The 22,492-nt window shown below is 45.8% G+C and overlaps 1 protein-coding gene across 1 annotated transcript in view; it reads left to right on the forward strand.

Moving 5' to 3' along the window:
- The first annotated feature begins 433 nt into the window (after positions 1 to 433).
- The window catches only part of BCKDHB (branched chain keto acid dehydrogenase E1 subunit beta), a 377,387-nt gene continuing 355,328 nt past the window's right edge, over positions 434 to 22,492 (forward strand). The window contains exon 1 of the mRNA XM_073626854.1: positions 434 to 609. Coding sequence (XP_073482955.1) covers positions 474 to 609 — 136 coding nt within the window. The 5' untranslated portion in view covers positions 434 to 473. The remainder of the gene's footprint in view (positions 610 to 22,492) is intronic.

The following is a 22,492-nucleotide window of genomic DNA, read 5'->3' on the forward strand; positions in this document are numbered from 1 at the left end:
GCACGGCGCTAAATTCAAAGGGACGTACAGGTATGCCCATTTGCGCAGCCGTGCCATTCTGTCGATGTATAAGTACCTGCAGCGGTCGGGAATCGGTTAAACAATGGCTCACTGTACACACAGCAAAAAAACCCTTACTGGAAAGTTCTTTGAAATTTTGGCAACTAAGACAATAGAACCCTAGAAAAGGTAAGACGTTGTTGTAGAGTATCTCTTTACCATCCACCAACCCAAGTATCAGTTTTGAATGGGGTAGTAACACACAGCCCATATCAGCACAGCTCCTTCTCCTTGAAGGAATGCAGTCCAGCCGGTCATATCACGTGTCAGCGAACACAGACAACACTAGCTGATAGGCTGAAATTGCTCTACCTCTTGTGTGCCTGCCCCCCGTCATCGACCAATCACATTCGCTGTGCCCTATCCCCGCCCTGTGCGCGTTGTTTAGTGTGTGTGTGTGTGTTAGTGGAAACATGGCGGCGATCAGAGCAGTGATAGGGAACCGGCTCACTCGTTGTGTGCTCAGCTGGGCTCGTAGTAACCGACAATGTTCTGCGAGATCGGTAGCGCACTTCACCTTCCTCCCGGATCCTGAGCCCAGCGAATATGGTGAGACATTGTCAGGGTGACATTGTGTACTAGGCGAATAGCAAGTGTGTACCCTCTAAGGTGACTTTATTAGAGCAATGGTGGTGACCCCCAGTACAGACATTGGGGTGTCTGCAGATCACATACTGTGCATTAGAGCTCATTCACACCTGGGATCTCTAACACATGGGATTCAATGCATGGTTTTGTACCTGAATTGTAGTAAGCGTGTTAACCTCTTACTGCCTGTGTAACACATAGGCATAGCTCCCAACTGTCCCTGATTTAGAGGGACTGTCCCTCATTCCTCCTCATTTGTCCCTCATTTTGGTCTGATCTATATAGATGTATATAAAATGCACTTTTTATCTTTTCAAAAAGTGTTTCCCAGTGCTAAACCTTACATCCAATTTCTAAATTGCTGCATTTGTACATTTTAAAAGCCAATATAAAGGAATAGTAGTGGTTTAAAAAAAAGCACTTGTGGATTTTAGTATATATAATTATTTGTTATTTCTCCTTTTAAGGGGGTGTGGCAGGGGGCGTGTCCTATGCCTACATGCGTTTGCTGGTAGGTGACCCTCATTCCCATCTCAAAATGTTGGGAGGTATGCATAGGTGTGGTGGGCTTTAACACTCACAGGGTACACATATGGGACCAGCTCCTAATCATGTGACCACTATGACACAGTGGTCACACGATTGGCCGATCTCTCCTGGCGCCCCCCCAAGGTGATCAGAACTTTATAAAAGGGCGCCAGGACGGGTGAGAATTAGTTCAAATAAATGGGTTGGGAATGCACCAAAACAAACAAAAAAAAAAAAAAGACACATATGCAATGTTGTGTGTGTTGTTTTTTTTTTTTTTTTTTTTTTTCTTTTTGAAGCATGCTATAACACGTAGTAGTGCATTACCGTGTGCTGCAACATGTGTGTATTAGGGTTGCTACTTCATCCTATTAAAACCAAACACCTATGAATTGCACAGGTTCTGTGGCTGATTAAAGAGGACTTCCACTCATTTACTCAAAAGTATAGCTGCTGACTTTTAATAAATGGACACTTACCTGTCCCACGGTCCAGCGATGCGGCCGCCCAGAGCCTCGCTCCTCTGCCTCTCTTCTCTGCAATGCCGGCGTTGCAACTGTGTGCACCTGGCTGTGACAGCTTGCGGCTTCGCGGCCAGGTGCGCGTACGCGAGTCGCGCTGTGCTCTCCTAGTGACCAGGTAATCTTCTGGGACCTGTGACGTGTCCCAGAAGATTGCAGAGGGGGAGAGGATGAGGAGGCGACAAGAACAGGAGTGGGAGCAGGCACCTGTCAAAACTAGGTACACGCTCCCCTCCCCAAAAAAACGACATGCCAAATGTGGCATGTAAGGGGGCGAGGAGTGCTTAAAGCAAAAGGTTCCACTTTTGGGTGGTACGCCGCTTTAACCACTTCAGTACCAGACACTTTCGCCCCTTCCTGCTCAGGACAAATTTCAGCTTTCAGTGTTGTCGCACTTTGACAAAAACACTGTACCCAAATTAAATTTTTATCATTTTCTTCCCACAAATAGAGCTTTCTTTGGTGGTATTTGATCACCACTGGGGTTTTTATTTTTTGCTAAACAAACTAAAAAAGACCGAAACTTTTGAAAAAAAAAAAAAAAAAAAACGCTTTTCTTCGTTTCGGTTCTAAAATTTTGTTTTCTCCTGCACTGATGGGTACCAGTAGGTGGCACTGATATGCAGCACTGTGAGGCAGCTGTGATGGGCACTGCTTGATGATGAGGTACTGCTTGATGATGAGGTACTGACAAGTGTTACTGCTAGGCACTGATTGGCACTGTGGTGGGCACCGATTTGGGCACTGATATCTATTTTTTATTGGGGCACTGACTGGCAGCTGATGGGCACTTATTTGAAACTGGTGGCGCATCTGATGGGGCTGTGCTGATAATCAATGCGCTTATTATCGGCACAGACCCCCCTCTGACAGGGAGAGCTGCTGATCGGCCCTCCCTGTCAGTGCGATGGTTTACAAATGGTCACAGCTGATCATGTGGTAAGAAGCCTCTGTCAGAGGCTCCATACTACGATCGGAGATGCAGTGTGCCACATTGACACACAACCCCACCGATCGCTACGCTTTGCACCCCCGAGTATTATCCTGCTGGACGTCATATGACGCCCCGTCAGGATAACAGAACCAAGTTTAATTACCACCTTAACCACTTCCCGCCCGGCCTATAGCAGAATGACAGCCGGGCGGGAAGTAGTTAAGGTGGTAGTTAAACTTGGTGCCTTATTGGCATTAAATTAGCCTCAGAATCTGTGCAATTCATATGTGTTTGGTATTAAAGGGATGAGGTGGCAACTCTAGTGTGTACCCTTTATGCATTGGGGTACCATTGAAAAGAAAGGCCAGCACAGTGCACCCACACATGCAGTGTTTGTTAAAGCGATTGTAAACCATGGCTAGTTTAAAAAAAGGAAAAAAAAAGACTAAGACAAAGGCATGATGTGCTAGCATGCATCGCATACTAGCACATTATGTAATACTTGCCTTACAACGAAGCCCTCCAGCAATGCGCTTTCACCGCTGAGAGAGCTGACATCTTCCCCCAGTCTTTCTTCTGGGTTTGCGCACTCCGGCTGTGTGATTGGCTGGACCCGCATGCACGCAGGAGCCCTCGGTTCCAGGCATAAAGCTCTGAATTTCTGTCAAGGTATGCCTGACATTCAGAGCACATGCGCTGGTGATGTCATTGGCTGCACCCGGGGTAAATATCTCCTAAATGGTACACGTTTAGGGGATATTCATTTTACCTACAAGTAAACCTTTCTTTTGGTGGTATTTGATCACCTCTGTTTTTTTTTTGCGCTATGAACAAACAAAAAAAAGACCGCCACTTTTGAAAACAACTATTTTTTACTTTTCGCTATAATAAATACCCCCCCCCCCCCCAAAAAAAATGTAAAAAAAACAAATTTCTTTATCAGTTTAGGCCAATATGTATTCTACGTATTTTTTGTAAAAATAATCGCAATAAGTGTATATTGATTGGTTTGCACAAAAGTTATAGCGTCTTCAAAATAAAGGTTAGATTCATGGCTATTATATATAATATAATTTTTTTTTTTTTTTTTTACTAGTAATGGTGGTGATCGACGGTTACTAGTACGACAATTCGCGCAATAACGCTTCCCTGACGCAGTATAACTAAAACAGCTGGTCGGCAAGTGGTTAAAGCACTTTTTTTTTTTTTTTTTTTTTTTTTTTAAATTTATTTTCTTTTTTAAGCATTTGTATTTTTGAAGTGCATTTTCATAAGGAGCATTTAGCAGTCAGCTGGATAGGGCTAGCAGTGCTTACTTCTTGCCGCCAAATCGCGTAACTGTACGTCATTCGACCTGCAGCTGCAAGCATCTCCCTGGTACCGTTTTTTTAGAGCCGTCAATCGGCTCTCCTAATAACTGATGTGGCTAAGCAGCCAATTGGCTCTTATGACAAGCAGCAGGAGGAGACCCCCCCCCCATCACTCGCCTGGGCTCTCCCGTCCCATCAGGAGACCCGAGCAACCAGCCGGCAGACGGAGACCCAAACAAAGCTGGAATCGGCTTTGATCGGGTCTTGAATATGGTAACCCCGAAGCAACGTCATGCCATCACTTCCGGTTTACTGGAATCTTAAAGGCGCCAGTTTTTAAAAATCTAAAGCATTCAAAAGCCCTGATTTTGTCATTTTTGAATGCTTTCAAGTGCAGAGGAGGGATTTGGAGTCTTAACGACCACAGATCCCTCTATAAAGAGTACCTGTCACGTGCCTATTGCTGTCACAAGGGATGTTTAAATTCCTTGTGAAGCAAAAAAAAGTGATCAATTTTTTTTTTTTTTTTTAGTGCCCACATGCTAGCGCACAAAGGCAAATGCATGCGCTGGTCCCGAACGTACACAAACCACTATAATTCCACACTTAAGGTATCACTGCAAACGTCAGATCATGGGCAGTAATTCTAGCACTAGATCTCCTTTGTACATCTAAAGTGGTAACCTGTAAAGGCTTTTAAAACGTCGCCTATGAATAGTAAAATGTATAGCGTTTGTCGTTGTGCGGGTGTGCGCAATTTTAAAGCGTGACCTGTTTGTTATTTTTTTTTTTTTTTTTTACTCAGTGTCACCGCTTTTATATTTTACAAAAAAATTGGGTTAAGCATTGTTATGTTTTTTTTCCCTTATCGTCTTTCAGGACAGCAATTGAGAGAGTGACTCCTCCCCTTGCCAACAGGAAACACCTCTTCCACCAAACTTTAAAAGGAGGCTCCTTTCCACACATTGTCAGTTTTTGTGTTTCCTCCGGAGGGAACACTTCGTGGGGAAGTCAGGGCTCTCAGGTGCTGTCCTGGGAGCTCAGGTTTCCTGGATTTCCATCAAACACTTTTTTACCTCATGAGAGCTGTTCCTCCCATTCCACAGCTGAGGTGAAGTGCTGCTGGCTGGGCTCCCTCTCCCTCTTCATATGGGCTCAGGGTGAGTCCGACTCTCGTGGGCATCGCTCCTAGGCGGCGGCAAGACAGGCGGTGGCCGTTTACTGTGTTTTTTTTCTCAGGTCCACCGCCTGTTGCTTATTGCACCGCCGCCATCTTGGGGATGGCAGCGGGGCTCCATCCGCCGGAAGTGAGGCATCCGGAGGGGGCGGCGCCCACGGAACAGGCGTGCGGCGTCATTTCCGCCGGAAATCGCAGAGGGAAAGGGGAGGAATGGGGCTGGTGCTTATTTAGCGGTTCCGGTCCGGCGCACTGGCGCTATTGGAGTCCGGAACTGGCGTTTAGCCACACAAACACAGCAAGCGCTCCTCGATGGAATCGATGGCGGCAGCAAGTGGGACAGGCACCAGCAAGGCCCAGGTAAGGGGCAGTTGTATACTGTCCTCCTTGTACTGTGGGGTCTCCCTCTCTCTCTATCTCTCCCCCCCCCCCCCCCCCCCCGGTGGCAGGGGCCTGTCTGGGCACATAAGGCAGTTTAGTTCTTACTGTGCACCTGTGGTGAGCATCCTTGGGTATAGGACCGGTTGTCTCACTGGGATGGTTTCTTCTTTTGTCTCATGGCAGGCCAAGAGCTCTGATCCAGTGGCAAAAAGAAAATGTCCTTCATGTAAATCCAAGCTACCTGAAGGATGGAAGAAGACGTTATGTCAAGCTTGTATTGATTTGCTAGTTAAAGAAGAAGCTTCTTCCGCTTGTAGCGACTTGATTGCATCTGTTAAAAAAGAACTTGATGCGACTATTCAATCATTTCGCTCTTCCCTAGCAAACCCATCCCTGAGTCAGCCTCCTACCTCACAGTCCTCCCAAGGCTCACTTATAGTCCCGGCGGTGGAGACTGAGGCATCTCCTACCCCAGAGGGACATTCCCCCTCTCAATCTGAGGATTCTGATGAGGGTGAGGAAGGAGAAAATTTACCTTCAAGATTTAAATTGTCTTTAGAACAGGTAGATGGCCTGTTAAAAGCAATCTATACCACACTGGGTCTGGAGGAGGAAAGAAAGGAGTTATCTCTGCATGATAAAATGTATGCAGGGCTTAGCGAGCACAAAAATCGCAATTTCCCAGTGCACTCTGTTATTTCTGAAGCTATTAAGAAAGAGTGGGCAGAGCCAGAGAGAGAGCCTTTCTTTCCCAAAGCCTTAAAAAGGCGTTTTCCTTTTGATGAAGATCCAGCGGCGGTTTGGAACAAAGACCCCAAACTAGATGCTGCGTTTTCCCAGGTCTCGAGGTCTACAGATTTGGCATTCGAGGACATGGGGGTGTTGAGAGATCCCATGGATAAAAGGATGGACCAGGTTCTAAAAAGGGCTTGGCAATCTATCATGGGAAATCTTAAACCTGCTATGGCAACTACAGTGGTATCCAGAAATATGGAGTTCTGGTTAGAGCAACTTAAGGCCCATATCTCAGCAGACTCACCAAAACAAGAGATTTTGGATTCATTCTCAACTTTGTCGGCCGCTGTCGCATTTATATCTGATGCATCAGCGGAATCAATTAAAATGACAGCTAGATCTGCTGCCCTAGCCAACTCAGCCAGAAGGGCTTTGTGGTTGAAAACTTGGCCGGGGGACGCGGCATTCAAAAACAAGCTGTGTGGGATACCGTTCCTGGGTGACTTGCTTTTTGGGCCTGACTTAGATGCGGTTCTAGATAGAACAGCTGATAAAAAGAAGTCTTTTCCCATCAAAAAGAAAAAACAGCCAGTTAAACGTTTTTTTTCGTTCCCAAAGGGCTCAAGAACAAACCAAACCCCAGGAGAAAAGAAAAAGTTGGGCATCGCAGAAGGGAAAGGGAAAAGGAAATGTCCTTTTCCATCCTCCTGCAGCCTCCGGTAAAACGCAATGACTTGTGCGTACCAGTGGGGGGAAGGCTTCAAGGTTTCCTTCCCCTTTGGGCCAGCATGACAGAAAGTCTATATATTTTGGACATGCTGTCCCAAGGTTACAGGATAGAGTTTTCGGATCGCCCGCCAGAAAGATTCTTTGTAACAAACCTACCAAGGGATCTAACAAAGGCTCTGGCCATGAAGAACCTATCCCCAGAAGAACAGGGTCAGGGTTTCTATTCACACATCTTTTTGATAAGAAAACCATCCGGAAACTTCCGTCTTATCCTCAACCTAAAACCCCTGAACAAGTCAGTCCTATACAAAAAGTTTTGTATGGACTAAATTTTCACGGTCAGAAACATTCTGACAAAAGATTGTTTTATGGCATCAATCGATCTGAGGGATGCTTATCTTCATATTCCTGTAGCACCTCAGTCCCAGAAGTTCCTGAGGTTTGCGGTGAATATGGGCAAGGAGATTATACATCTTCAGTTCAGGGCCCTTCCCTTCGGCCTGTCGTCAGCTCCTTGTATTTTTACGAAGATAATGGCGGAAGCTCTCGCCCCTCTTCGACTCCAGGGGATTGTGGTAATTCCATATCTGGACGACCTCCTCTTTTTTGCCCCATCCGGGGAAAAGTTGCAGGAGGATTTGAACAAATCCCGCAGTCATTTGGAGTCACTAGGGTGGATAGTGAATGTTCAAAAATCAAATTTCATCCCAGCTCAGCAAGTACTGTTTCTGGGTTATTTGATAGATTCAGTGGAGCAAAAGATTTTTCTCCCAGAAGAGAAAAAGATCAAGGTCCAAAGGGTAATAACGGCACTACAAACAAGTCAACTGATTTCAGTCCGAAAGGTTATGTCGGCTCTGGGGACATTAACCTCTTCCATGCCAGCCATCCAGTGGGCAAGGCTGCATTTCAGGACTCTCCAGAGGTTCCTTCTAAGGACATGGAACCACAGGACGGAGAGTTTGGATACAAAAGTAAAGATTCCCACCAGAGTCAAACGTTCACTTTGGTGGTGGAAAAGTCAGGTGGTACTGCAAAGAGGTCTTCTTTGGTCTTTTCCGACCGGGAAAGTGGTCACAACAGACGCCAGTTTGCAGGGACGGGGGGCCCACATGGGTCAGGCCTTAGCACAGGGAACATGGTCCCAGTTCGAGGCCCAAAAATCCTCAAATTGGAGAGAGCTGAAGGCAGTTGCCCTAGCATTAGCTTTCTTCTCTCAAAACCTCATAGGTTGCCATGTCCAGATTTTGTCGGACAATGCCACGGCCATAGCCTACCTGAACAAACAGGGAGGCACAAGAAGCGGGGCTCTTCACTTACTGTTGGTAGAGATTCTGGAGTGGGCAGAGAACCACTTACTATCTCTATCCGCAGTCCATCTAAAAGGCACATTGAACGAAGTAGCGGATTATCTGAGCCGACAGAAAGTTCAGGAATCAGAGTGGAGTCTGAACAGGAAGGTGTTTGCATCAATCACCAGTGTTTGGGGCCTTCCGCAGGTAGATCTGTTTGCTTCAAAACAAAACACGCAGCTCCCCAATTTTTTTCTCCCTTCAGAGAGACATTTGCTCTCAGGGGATAGATGCTCTGGCACATCCGTGGGATTTTCACCTGGGGTATGCTTTTCCTCCATTCAAGTTAATCCCTCTAGTGTTGAGGAAAATACTGGAAGAGAGAGTATCAATAATTTTGATTACTCCATATTGGCCAAAAAGGGCTTGGTTTTCCACGATTCTTCAGTTGGCAATCAAACCATGTTGGCATCTCCCGCTCAGTCAGGATCTGTTGACTCAGGGGCCAGTGCATCATCCAGATGTAGGCAGGTTAAAACTCACTGCCTGGTATCTGAGGAGCAGTTAATGAGAAGCAAAGGCTTTTCTGAACGTTTAACTACGATGTTGCTTTCCAGTAGGAAAAAGGTAACCAGGGATATTTACGCCAAAGTATGGAAAGTCTATGTTTCTTTCTGTCATTCTGAACATAGGGAGGTTAAAGATCTAGTTTCAGTGCTGGAGTTCTTGCAAAACGGGGCAGACAAGAATCTGGCGGTCAGCACTCTTAAGGTGCAGGTGGCCGCCTTGGGAGTTTATCTGGAGAGATCCTTATCTTCAGAAACTCTGATCATGAGATTTTTCAAAGCACTTTCCAGGTCTAGACCGGTACCGGTGAAGCATTTCCCAAATTGGGATCTCTCGGTGGTTCTGCAAGCTCTGGCAAAAGAACCATTTGAGCCTTTACAGGCCATATCCCTAAAGAATTTAACTTTGAAGACTATTTTTCTGGTCGCAATTACTTCAGCAAGAAGGATTAGTGAACTGCACGCCCTATCAGTAAAAGAGCCTTTTTTGTCAGTTTTTTTCTGATAGAGTTGTCCTTAAAGTAGATCCAGGGTTTTTGCCAAAAGTGGCAAGCTTTAGTAACAGATCTCAGGAGATTACTCTACCAACCTTTTGTGCTAACCCTTCGGATGAAAAGGAAGGGCCGTTTCACAATTTAGACGTAAGACGTATCCTATTACATTATTTGGAAGTAACAGGTGGGTTTAGAGTTTCAGATTCATTATTTGTTCTTTTTTCTGGAAACAAAAAAGCCCAACAAGCATCAAAAGCATCATTGGCTAGATGGCTTAAGACAGCTATTTCTGTAGCCTATTCTCAAATGGGTTTATCTTCCCCGCTGGGAATTAGGGCTCATTCAACAAGAGCCCAGGCCACTACATGGGCAGAAAGAGCTGGTGCCACCCCAGATCAGATTTGTAAGGCGGCTACGTGGTCAAGCTACTTAACGTTTGTCCGTCATTACAGACTGGATCTCCTATCAGCAGGTGATCAGGCTTTTGGCAGAAAGGTTCTGCAGGCTGTGGTCCCTCCCTAGGGGGGTAAGTCTCTATTATCCTCTCAAGTGCTGTCCTGAAAGACAATAAGGGAAAATTCAAATTAGACTTACCGGTAACTTGTTTTCCTTGAGTCTTTCAGGACAGCAGCATCCCGCCCTATTGTTTTTACATATATATATATATACTGTGACTAATCATATCTCGATTATGTGTTCCAGTTTGGGGCCTCCTTTTAAAGTTTGGTGGAAGAGGTGTTTCCTGTTGGCAAGGGGAGGAGTCACTCTCTCAAGTGCTGTCCTGAAAGACTCAAGGAAAACAAGTTACCGGTAAGTCTAACTTGAATTTTTTTTTATGCAGAAAAAAAAAAGTTTACCACCAAAAACTGCATTTAAAAAAATGCTGCGCAAATACTGCATGGCATAAAAATTGCCAGACCCACCAATTTATTCTCTAAAACATATAATGTTTGGGGGTTCTAACTGATTTTCCAGCAGAAATTTTTTTTTCACATGTAAACAAAAAAGTGCCAGAAAATGCCTGGTCTTCAGCTAGTTAAAACCTCACATATGCGTTTTTATGCATTGCCATAGACTTCTATAAACCTCACAATGTTGTAGAATCGAAAGAAAATTGTATACATTTACACAGAGGTTTATGCACCACTTCTTTATAAACATTAGATCTATGTGCACATGGGTTGTAGTGGCAAGCATTGCAACTGTAGCTGTAAACTTGCCTGTGTCTGTTGCCAGAATTTAAAAAAAAAAAAAAAAAAAAAAAAGATGCCGGGCTCTGCCCACCCAACCGCGTCGCTTATTCACAGTCCTCTGTAAATGGAAAACTACAAGGTCTGGCAGACTTTGCGTTGCCGGTTTGTAGTTTTCAATTGCCACGGTGCTGTGAGTGCTGTGGTAGTTCATCAAGTCTTGCTGTCAGAATGTACCCGTTTCCTCGTACAAGGTAAGAGCAAGCTTATACACTGACAGATCTGCAGGCTCCTGCAACAAAAAATAATGCACGTTTTCTTTTTCTTTACCTGCAAAAAAAAAAAAATATATATATATATATATATATATATATATATATATATATATATATATATATATATATATATATATATATATATATATATATATATATATATATTATAATCTTTGCAGCTTATAAAGGCCCCATTCACACATGGCTCCCTTCCAGGGAAATCTCATTTGTAAATTTCGAAATCTCATGAGATTTTGGGAAAACCCTCCTCCTTTTTTCTTCCTTCTTCTTCTTTTTTTTTTTTTTTTTTTTTTTTTTTTTTTTCCTCCACAAATGATGTTTATTGCCACATGAAAGGAGGAACACGAGATTTTGTTAATTTTCTTCATAGATCTTTTTATGCCTTCTAATTATAAACACCAGATCGTGTACTGTGCATACACAAGATCTGGTACAGGGAAAAAAAGAAAGAATAAGCCAGCCCTGATGATGATGATTTAAAAAAAAAAAATGGTAGTATGGGAAGCAGTGCATGGCCAAGACAGACCAGTGGCAGTGTACAAAAGAATTTAAAATGGAAGTCTGCCACTATAATATTCTTTTACTATAGAGTTGTTTTTTTTAGTGCTGGTGGTATTTTAAGGATGGAGGTCCTTAAAGAAGAACTGCAGTCTACTCACATAAATTTGTAATAAAAAACTCTTTGCCATTCTGAAGCTTCTCTCCAACCACTTTGCATATTTTACATATACTGTGATTCTGTACTTGCCAAAAATGCTGCAGAAATCTCCCTCCACTGAGTCTGGCCGCAACCATTTTAGCTGTGGGCAGCTGAAGCTGGTGCCTGTTCACTTCCTGGATTTACACAGACTCACTCCTCGAGCTCTGCAGCTCTCATTGGCCCTCTCATGTCTTATCCCCCCCTCTTCCTGGCAAACTCTCATGAGAGTGAGAGCGCTGTGTATGATGTCATAATCCTAGGCTTTTTTCCAGACAAGAAACAGGAAGTGGGCTGTATAAGGTATTTACTGGCAGAAAAAAAAATGTTTTACTATCCAAAGTTAAAACAACAAGGCCAGGGGGGCGTGGTCTCGGCATGAAGGAGTGAAGCCGCATCTCCTTAGGGCTCCCGGACCTCGGCTCCCTATCAGGCCACCAGAACAGACATATCGTCTATCCCTGCTTCTCAATCCCTGCAGACACTAACAGGGAGGCTACACAGCGGAACGGCACACTCCGGAGGAGGAATGGAACGGTTTCTCGTTCCTAAACAACAAGCGGCGTCCACCCCGAACCCAGCCAAGATGGCGCCGGCCTCGGACACGAGGGAGGGGAGCGGCGCGCCTGCGGGAGGAGAAGAGAAGCAACACGGAGGTAACGACCTGCCGCCGTTCTCCCCCCCTAGCGATCTCTCCCCCTGCTCTCCCCGCTCTCTGTCTCTCACCTCCCTGAGCAGCCTGGGAGGAGAACCTGGCAGCTCCATTCACTGGACCCCTCAAAGCACACTGCCCTCTCAGCTCCGGAGTACTGCACTAGATGCACCCCTGCCTCTCTCACAGCATCCACAGACACAACTGGATGCTGCCCCTATGCCCTCACAGGAACAGATGTCTATGCCCAGTAATGACCGAGCCATCTGGGCGCTTTTGCAAAAACTTCCCACCAGAGAAGACTTATGCCGCGTACACACGAGCGGACTTTACGGCGGACTTTGCCCGGCGGACTGGATTTCGTCGGACAATTCGATGTGTGTGGGCTCCAGCGGACTTTGTTTTCTCAAAAGTTGGACGGACTTAGATTTTAAACTTGTTTAAAATTTATCCGTTGAAATCGAGTCCGGTCGAAAAGTCCGCTCGTCTGTATGCTAGTTCGACGGACAAAAAGGCACGCTAGGGCAGCTATTGGCTACTGGCTATGAACTTCCTTGTTTTAGTCCGGTCGTACGTCATCACGTACGAATTCGACGGACTTTGGTGGATTGTGTGTAGGCAAGTCCGTTCATTCACAAAGTCCGTCGGAAAGTACGTTGAAAAATCCGCCGGGCAAAGTCCGCCGTAAAGTCCGACCGTGTGTACGCGGCATTAGACTCTGTGGCAGTCAGGATGGAGACGGCTCTCCGTGGGGAAATTGTGGGAATTAAACAAGAAATGGCAGAGGTGACCGCACGAGTCTCCTCTCTAGAGACAGATACTTCAGCCCTCCGCCAAGGGGTCTCTGCCGTACAGGCCACTTATGAAGAGGTAACAGACCAAATTTCACAGTTACACCTATTAATAGACGATCTGGAAAATCGCAATCGAAGGCGCAATATCAGGATTCGCGGTCTGCCAGAAGCTACCCAACAGGCAGATCTAAAGATGACTGTAACAGCAATATTCAATGACTTTCTAGAACGCCCCACAGAAACGCCCGTTGCCATCGACAGAGTTCACAGAACCCTTGGCCCCAGAGACCCCACAGAGGACAGGCCCAGAGATATCCTTTGTTGTCTACACAATTATTCTGTTAAAGAAGACATCCTTCAACGGGCTTGGCGTAGAGGGAATATTGACTTTGACGGAGCACAGATTACTCTCCTGCCGGATGTGTCTCGGAGAACACTCCAGATGCGCCGCTGCTTGAAACCCTTACTGGAGAAATTTGGAGATCAAGGAATCACCTACAAGTGGGGTCACCCCTTCCACTTGATTGCACGGAAGGGAGGCCGTACATACATTCTTCGACACCCCGCGGATGTCCCTGCTTTTCTCAGCTCTCTCGGGCTGCCATCGATGTCGCTACCCAACTGGTTAGCGTTTGTTCTACCGGCGGGTCACAATAACGCACCAGCGATTCCTACTGGTAGGCCTCAAAGATCTTGACGCAATCGCCGATCTCAACGCAGAAGACCACAAGCGCCTCAGGATAACGAACTTTGAGCCCCCTGAGTGGCATGTTACTTGAACTGAAGGAGTGTCCAAGTTTTGTCTTCCCCTTTTACAAGTAAGTTCCACCACTCACTATCTGGATCACGTTAACCCATCTCCCACTGACTTATTGGCCTTTTTAGATCTCACGGAAGATAAGCCTCAATCCCTTTAGACTATCTCCCATGGGTTTTCAGGGGTCGGTGGTCCCATAGAAACACCCTGAACTGTGCTGGCTCCTGGATTGGACGTCCTTGGGGGAGGGTGGGGGCCCATCGAAGGCACTATGATGGTGCGCATTAGAGGAGATCAGACCATTTGAAACTCATGGATATGGACTGGAGATCGGTGACCAGGAAAACAGACAGTCAAAGTCCCCCTCACGGTCGGGTCTCTGCCTCCTGTGGGGGTACATTCTACAGGGGGTAGATGATTGCTACACCTTGGTCACGGTGTCATGCCTTATGTGGTCTCCCTGTGGGTCCGGGGGCGGAAACTGGTGGGAGATACGGTATGGAGGAAGGTCTTCAGATTGAAGACTACTTTGTGTCCCTCTGTGTCTGAAACAGTGCCGGCCCGCCGGGTGTTTCGCGTCTGTGGCCCACGGGGAGACCCAGTATTCTGACCCTTTTTTTTTTTTTTTTTTTTTTTTGTGTATACAGTCATACTAAGGGTTTTGGTTTGAATGTAGGCCTAATTTGAGTTGATATTTTGTCGTGATTGGCCCCTTCCCTTCTGCCCCCCTCCCCTCCCGCCTCCTCCCTCCCCTTACTCCCACCCACCCCCCTTCCCCCCCCTCCCCTCCCGCCTCCTCCCTCCCCCCTTACCACTCCCCCCCCCCCCCCCCCTTTTTTTTTTTTTTTTTTTTTTCTTTTGTTTTTGTTATAATGTAGTAAGAGGCTGGGCCATCAGCTTGCTCTCTCAGGGCTCGATCCCCGGGGGAGCGAATGGGCTCTTCAGTCGGGAAGAGTAAAGACAATATCTTAGTGTTGTTGGGGACTGCTTTAAATTTACTAACACTCCTACTTTGGTTAAATGTTTAAATGTGGTTATTTTATGTTCCCCTCTGGGGTTATTTCTATATTGAGAAGTATACCATAATTATGCGGCTCCTTTTTTGGACCGCCCTAATTGGGGGGTGGCTGGGGGAGACCCGTGATCTGGGGGCTCGACCTCTGAAGTGCCTTACCTCTTCCCCCACTAGGCCCTAGCTGCCTAATTAGGCAGTAATCCTCCTTTTGGAGACTTAGTTTTTCTTTTTCTCGCTCTTTCTCTCCCTCCCTTCTTCCCTTCCTTGTTTCTTACTCTAGTACCCTCCTCTTACCTGCCCCTTTCATTGTATACCTCTCCCTCTCCCCTCTATCCCCCCCCCCCACTTACTACCTATAGACCTGGTTCCCGGCGGGGTCCGGCGGTCCGGCCTCACTCCGCTCGACATGTCTTTAAAACTTGTGTCCTGGAACGTGAGGGGTCTAAATGCTCCAGAAAAACGCTCCAGTTGTCTCGCTGAGCTCTGGAGGCAAAGACCTCAAGTAGCATTTCTGCAAGAGACCCACTTCCGGGCCGATAAGATTCCAAAGCTCCACAGCAAGCACTTCCCAACTGTGTATCACAGTGTTTCGCCCTCCACAAAATCAAAGGGCACGAGTATCCTCCTAGCCAAAACCCTACCCTGGCAGCTGTTGGATCTCCATACTGATCGTGAAGGTAGATACCTCTTTGTTAAAGGTACACTTCAGTCGCAAATGTTCACCTTTGCTAACCTCTACCTGCCTAATGTAGATCAGCTTCCAGTGCTCGAGACGTGCTTATCCGCCCTGGCCTCATTCGCAGAAGGAACGCTGGTGCTTGGGGGAGATCTCAATCTCACCATGGATCCCCGTAAAGACTCGTCGACGGGTTCCTCTGCCTTGTCCCAGAAATCACGAAACCAGATCAAGGATTTACTGCACTCCCACCGATTGGTTGACATCTGGCGTATCCTCCACCCACAAGAGAGGGACTACACCTTTTTTTCGACAGTTCATGGCTCATATTCTAGGATAGATCTCTTCCTGGTTCCTCACGCCACGATCCCACTGGTATCTAAGGCTCATATCGGACACATAGCACTTTCAGACCATGCCCCGATATCTATAACATTAACCCTACAGCAATCGTCACCTAGGCCCGCAACGTGGCGACTAAACGAGTCCCTTATTCAAGACCCAGAGGTTAAAACCGATGTTATAAGAGAATTGAAGCTCTTCTTCGAGACAAACAAGAACTCTGTCCCTAACCCTCTCACTATCTGGTCCACACACAAGTGCTACATAAGAGGTATACTCATCAAACATGGCCACAGACTTAAGGTGGCAAGGGCGAAAGCACTATCAGAACTAATGGCTAAACTCCATGACTGTGAAAAACGCCATAAAAACCACCCAGATAAAGCCCTAGAAGCAGAAGTAACTAATATTAGAGAACAAATCAGGGAATATTCCCTTTTTCAATCTAAAAACATACTATTGAAAACACGCAGAACCTTCTATGAATATGGTGACAAATGTAGTAGGACTTTGGCGAACGCCATACGTACCCAACGTAACAAAGCCTACATACCCGCTTTATCTACCCCCACGGGATCCAAAATTCATGATTCCAAGGACATGGCAGAATCTTTCCGTGCCTTCTATGAAGCCCTTTATAATTTACAGTCCAGGCCCCAGGACAGCTCGGAGGCCATAGAGACTTACCTTGCGGCGGCAAACCTGCCTACTCTTAATGAGGATGAAGTAGTAATGCTTTCACAGCCGATAACAGTAGACGAACTCACGAGCGCCTTAAAAGATTCGCCAAGAGGGAAGGCGCCTGGCCCTGATGGCTTTACAAACTACTACTATAAAACTTTCCAAGCTCAGTTAGCATTTCATTTTGTTACGGCCTTCAACGCTATACTAGATAACCATGCCATGCCTCCAGACCTTCTACTAGCCAGCATATCGGTCATTCCTAAACCAGAGAAGGATCCGCTCCTTTGCGCAAGTTACAGGCCGATCTCCTTACTTAATTGTGACCTAAAGCTGTTCACGAAGATCTTGGCCGAGCGACTGGGACATGTCCTCCAACGCATAATCCCCCTGGACCAGGTCGGTTTTATCCGGAACAGAGAAGCGCGAGATAACACCACAAGAACGATAGATGTAGTGGCGAGAGTCAAACGTCTTAATACCCCGTTCATCCTGTTGTCCACGGACGCCGAAAAGGCGTTTGACAGGGTGGACTGGTCTTTTCTTCTGGCCACCCTGCGACGCCTTGGAATGCCGCCCTGCGTCTTGTCTTGGATCTCTGCCATCTACTCTTCCCCCACAGCAACAGTTAGAGTAAACGGAGTGACTTCCAACCCTTTTAAAATAAGTAACGGCACAAGACAAGGATGCCCACTCTCCCCGCTCCTCTTTATTATCTCTTTAGAACCCCTCTTACAACATATCAGACTCAACCCAGACATCAGAGGACTAGAAACGAACACATATCACCATAAAATAGCGGCCTACGCAGACGATCTGCTGTTCTACATCTCAGAGCCACACACCTCCCTCCCTGTACTCTTATCAGCAATACGTCAGTACGGGGAACTGTCCAATTTTAAAATTAATCTGCAAAAATCGGAAGCGCTTAATGTTTCCCTCTCCCCTACCGCTCTGACTCGACTTAGCGGGAATTTTCCTTTCCGGTGGTCCCCTCAGGCTATCCAATATTTAGGTACAAGAATACCTTCTGATTTACATCTCATTTACCAGCTTAACTTTCAGCCCCTCCTGAATATTTTCTCCTCAGATCTTGACAGATGGAGGACCCTGGCAGTTTCCTGGTTTGGTAGATGTAACGTCTTAAAGATGAATATTATGCCGCGGCTGCTTTATCTCTTACAAGCTTTACCGGTTAGGATTCCTCAAAACTTTTTCCGCAAACTACGCTCGATCTTCATCAATTACGTTTGGCAGGGCAAGTCCTCGCGACTCAAGAGAACTCTAATACAGCGGTCAAAGCTTAGAGGAGGGGTCGGTCTTCCGGACCCAGCCCTTTATAACACAGCAGTACACATGAACAGTGTAGTAGACTGGTGCAGACACTCACACCATAAGCTATGGGTTTGCTTGGAACAGGAAGCAGTGCAGTTTCCCCTTTCGGGCCTTCCATGGAGTGGGACCAGTCTCCCTGGACTGTCTTTATCCCACCCACTGATTGAACCCACTCTAAAGGAAATGCATAGATACTCTAGACTAGCGGAAACGCCTAGTTTTCCCTCCCCACTAACGCCTATAATAGGTCATCCGGACTTCTTACCCGGAATCTCCGATAGATCCTTTCGACTACACCCGGACCAGAACATAGTCAGAGCCTCCTCTTTCCTAGGTCCCTCTGATTGGAGAGACCCCTCAGACATTTATCCCAGTTTTAATACCTCCATCTTGGGTAGATGGAGGATCGCGCAACTCTCCCACTTCCTCAGATCCCTCTCGGAGGTCGGTGGTTTTCGTGGACAACCTTCATCTTTCGATGACTTGTGCCTAGGTAATGGACCAATACGGAAATCCCTTTCTTATTCATACAACATATTACTTACCCACACATCTCAAAATGACCCTTCCTACCTGAAGAAGTGGGAAAGAGACCTTAATATGACATTCACAGAAGACCAAAAGAATCGAATACTCTTTTTTGCTCATAAGTCCTCCTTATGCAGCAAATACCAAGAAATTACATACAAAATATTAACACGTTGGTACAGGACTCCATCTGTCTTAGCGTCCATATTCCCAGATCACAGTCCTCTATGTTGGAGATGTAACACACAGACTGGCACACTGCTCCATATTTTCTGGGAGTGTCCAGTCCTGACTCCCTTCTGGAGACAAGTCCTGGAGATCATTTACAAGCTTACGGATGTATCGCTTCAGGATAACCCGGCAGCAATATTCTTAAACCTAACCCCCGTATCTAGTAAGCGATACCGTAAATCGCTACTGAAGCACCTTCTGAATGCGGCCAGGGCGTGTATACCCAGTGTATGGAAGCAGCGATCCCCACCAACTGTGGCGCAGTGGTTTGCTAGGGTCTGCGATATTCAGCAAATGGAACAACTTACAGCTGCCCTAGGGGAAAGAGAGGAGGAGCATAATACTCGCTGGATGCACTGGGACCTGTTCCGTTTTTCGGACGAATACAAGACCTACAATTAATTACCCTACTCGGGGGCGGATTGGGGCCCTGGACCGTCGGCCTTGCCGGAGCCTCCTCTTCTCCCCTCCTCTCCACTCCTATATTTCTGCCTATACTTCCTTTCATAGCTTTCCCCCCATTGACACCAATGGTGTCACCCTTTCTCTCTTTTCCTTAAAATGACAAAATTCCCCCGGATTGCAGTATTATACTGGTTCCACTCCTGAAAATTCAGGATAAATAACCATTTTTCATAAAAAGTATGACGTTTGGATCAGCACACCATAGACACGAGCATAGTGACCGTACATAGAGGGACAAGCCCACTCTGACGGAATGGTTTTACAGGTCCTCTGGACTAGGGAGTACTCTGTGCGGCCCCGGTCAAATGGCACATATAGTTACTGCTGAATTTTTGAGCGCAGTTATATTGTTATAGTCGAAATGTAACCTTAATTGATACCCGAACACTGTACAATGACTTATCTGACAAGCTAATGTAATAGCCTAAGTACAGATGTAAACTGACGAGTATGTTTGACTCACTGCATTGATGTATAATCTGCTTTCCCTAAATAAAGATTTAAAAAAAAAAACAACAAGGCCAGAAGATTTAATAGATGGAAAGATGAAAAAAATGACTGAAGGTCCACTTGAACCACCTCAATACCAGGCATGTTTACCCCTTTTCTGCACAGGCCATTTTTCAGCTTTCGGTGCTGTTGCACATATGAATGACAATTGTGCCGTCATTCAACACCCATATGAAAGTTTTATTTTTTGCGACATATAGCGCTTTCTTTTAGTGATATTTAATCACCAGTGGGTTTTTTTTATTTTTTGGTAAAAAAAACAAACAAAAACAAAGTCTGACCATTTTTTATGCGCTGTGTCCGAGGGACATAGCTCACCACCAATAGCAAGAGTGTGACAACGTCATATGACGTTCTCTCAGAAGAGCAGTCCCTCTCAGCCGTCATTGTACAATGGGCTGGACAGGTATTGGTTGGAGTGTCACTAAACCCACATCATAAACTCTGAATGGTGTATTACACACACTTCATACCTACTCAATATGAAGATTCGAGTCAATATGAGATTCGTTTTCTGCAAAAAAAACAGGTTGATCCTGCTGTTCTCTATCTCCACCTTCTGTTCATGTCCCCAATTCAGCTAGGGATTTTGCAGCTATGATGGCAATTTTGCACATGCTCAGTTTTCAGTGAGTTTCTATGCTGAGTATTTCCTCCCTATCACATCTGAGTAGCCCATGTGACTATAGAGTCACTCGTGGGTGTATACACAGTGCTAAATGACAGCCCGCTCCCTCCCTCTCTTCTCCATGCCCACTAACCAGCTAAGGACAATGGTGGTGGGATATTAAATGTAGATCAATGGAGGCTTTGCCTCCCGTTTATTCAAATACTGGCTGGAGGAGCGTGACACAGCCTGTGACTGGCAGAACTCCTTCCACGCTATTTCCACAAAATAATTAAGATTTGATTTCAAATATATACTTGTATAACGATTTATAACAGTTTGATAGTAATTCCAAAGGCTTTTTTTTTTTTTTTTTTTTTTTTTTTTTTTTTTTTTATATTGAACATGTAACCAATAGCAGAGGAATAGAAGCTCCTTCTGCTTATGTTTCCCTGCAGACAGGCTGGGAAAGATCTGGGTCATGTGACAGCTGTATATCAATTAGGAAAAAGGTAAAAAAAAGTACTTGAGTGCGTGTGTTTGTGTGTGTGTGTGTGTTGTTGTGTTTACATTTATTTTAATAGAAAAAAGAAAAAAAAAATTTTATTTATAATTAGTGTTATCCACATACAAAAATTGCAGGGACAATGTAAATTTAAAGTGATATTAAAAGCAAAAAAAGTCATATTTAGCTGCTCTGTTGCAGAGGTTTTGCACAGAGCAGCCCAGGTCCTCTTTTCGGGTTCCACCGTGGTGCTCCTGGCCCCTACCAAGTGCCGACACTGCAGACGGGAACACTCAAGCATACTCACTCACTCCTGAGCCGCTGCTCTTTGTGTCCATTCACACACAGAGCTGTGGCTTGGCCCGGCCCCTCTCTCTCTCATCATTGGCTCAAGCCAATAAGGAGGGGAGTCCCTGGAGAACTGAGGCTCTCGTGCGCATTGCTGGATCCTGTATGGGCTCAGGTAAGTATTAAGCTGAACACAGAAGCTCTTTTTTACCCATATGCATAGAATGTAAAACACCTTGAGCCTTTAGAACCACGTTAAACAGTTTGTTTACTATCCCTTTTATTTATTTTGTATATAGATGAAAGGAGAGCTGCTCTAGTCTGGAAAACCGTTAAAGCGCTACTCCAGAATAACTTTGACAATCCAGACATATGAGCACCTGTGATTTAATAGAAATCTCCCTGTTGTATATGGATGGGCAGACCATGGTGCAGTGTGTTATTTCCCCTTCTCTTCCCTGGGCGCTAGGAAACTACATATCCCAGCATGCTTTGGGATGTTAGTTTCCTGACTGGGTGGGTCTGTGGGCAGTGTCACTGTACTGTTGCCTACTTCAGTGTACACAGTAGTGTTCTCCACTCCACAGAAACTACTAGCTGCAGGGCACCATTTAGCAGCTGCTAGTCTATGTAAAGCACAGTGGTTGGATCCACAGGCAAGTAGCCATTTTCTGCTCAATGGTATTTTACAGCTGCTGTTAGTTGTTCAGTGGGGAAAAGAATAGGGGGCTGAGCTTATGTAGGGTGAGTCAGGCAAATGTGTGCATCAAGTATCACAGACCCTTGTCATGCTTATACCTGCTAGTGCCCTAAACTGCTGGGTAATATACAGGGCCGTGACACTGTACAGTGGAGAAGGTGTAGCTGTGTGCCGATGTAGTGAGGCAGAGGAGGTCGGTAGTGGGTAGGCCGGGGCTTTGTGAAGACAAGCATGCGGATTACAAAAGCACTACCCTCTTTTTCCCTCCATGTGTGACACCCTTCACTTATTTATGTGTTGCATTTTCTATCAGGATGGAGGAGTGTAGGTCTCAGGGCCTACCCTGAAGTCTAATGGATGTGTGGCCATTGGGTTCCTTCCTTCCCCTGCCTTGGTGGGTCTCTCTTGGGGAGAGCCTCTCATCTAGATCTTGGTGGTCAGCTTCAGCTAATCAGGAGGGGAGGTCACTGGGCCTTTTGACCAGGTGGACCTGAGTATTCCTTGCACCTCTTCAGGAGAGGACCAATGGTACATTTTTTTTTTTTTTTTTTTTTTTTTTTTTTTGCTTCACCACAAAAAAACAAACAAAACTTTACGTTGACATGATGAAGTCAGCAATGTAAGAGAGAACTAAAAAGGGTTGGTGAGGGGCCCGGTCACCCCGCAAAGGAGAGAGCAGATATGATTGTCTGGTCCCCTACAGAGGAAATGAATGCAGAGCAGCTTCTGAATTAACACTTTGCATCCCAAGAGAATGGTACTGCTGTAGGGTAAATGGAGATATTATTACTTCTAATATTGCCTAACCTAATGTCAACAATTAGATTTATCCAGAAGTGTAGCAATTAAAATGGAATTCAGAGACTTGGGTCTGAGATAGGCCTAGCTCCTCCACTCATAGTAGAATA

Source organism: Aquarana catesbeiana, linkage group LG04, assembly GCF_042186555.1.
Source record: "Aquarana catesbeiana isolate 2022-GZ linkage group LG04, ASM4218655v1, whole genome shotgun sequence".
NCBI classification, from domain to species: Eukaryota; Metazoa; Chordata; class Amphibia; order Anura; family Ranidae; genus Aquarana; species Aquarana catesbeiana.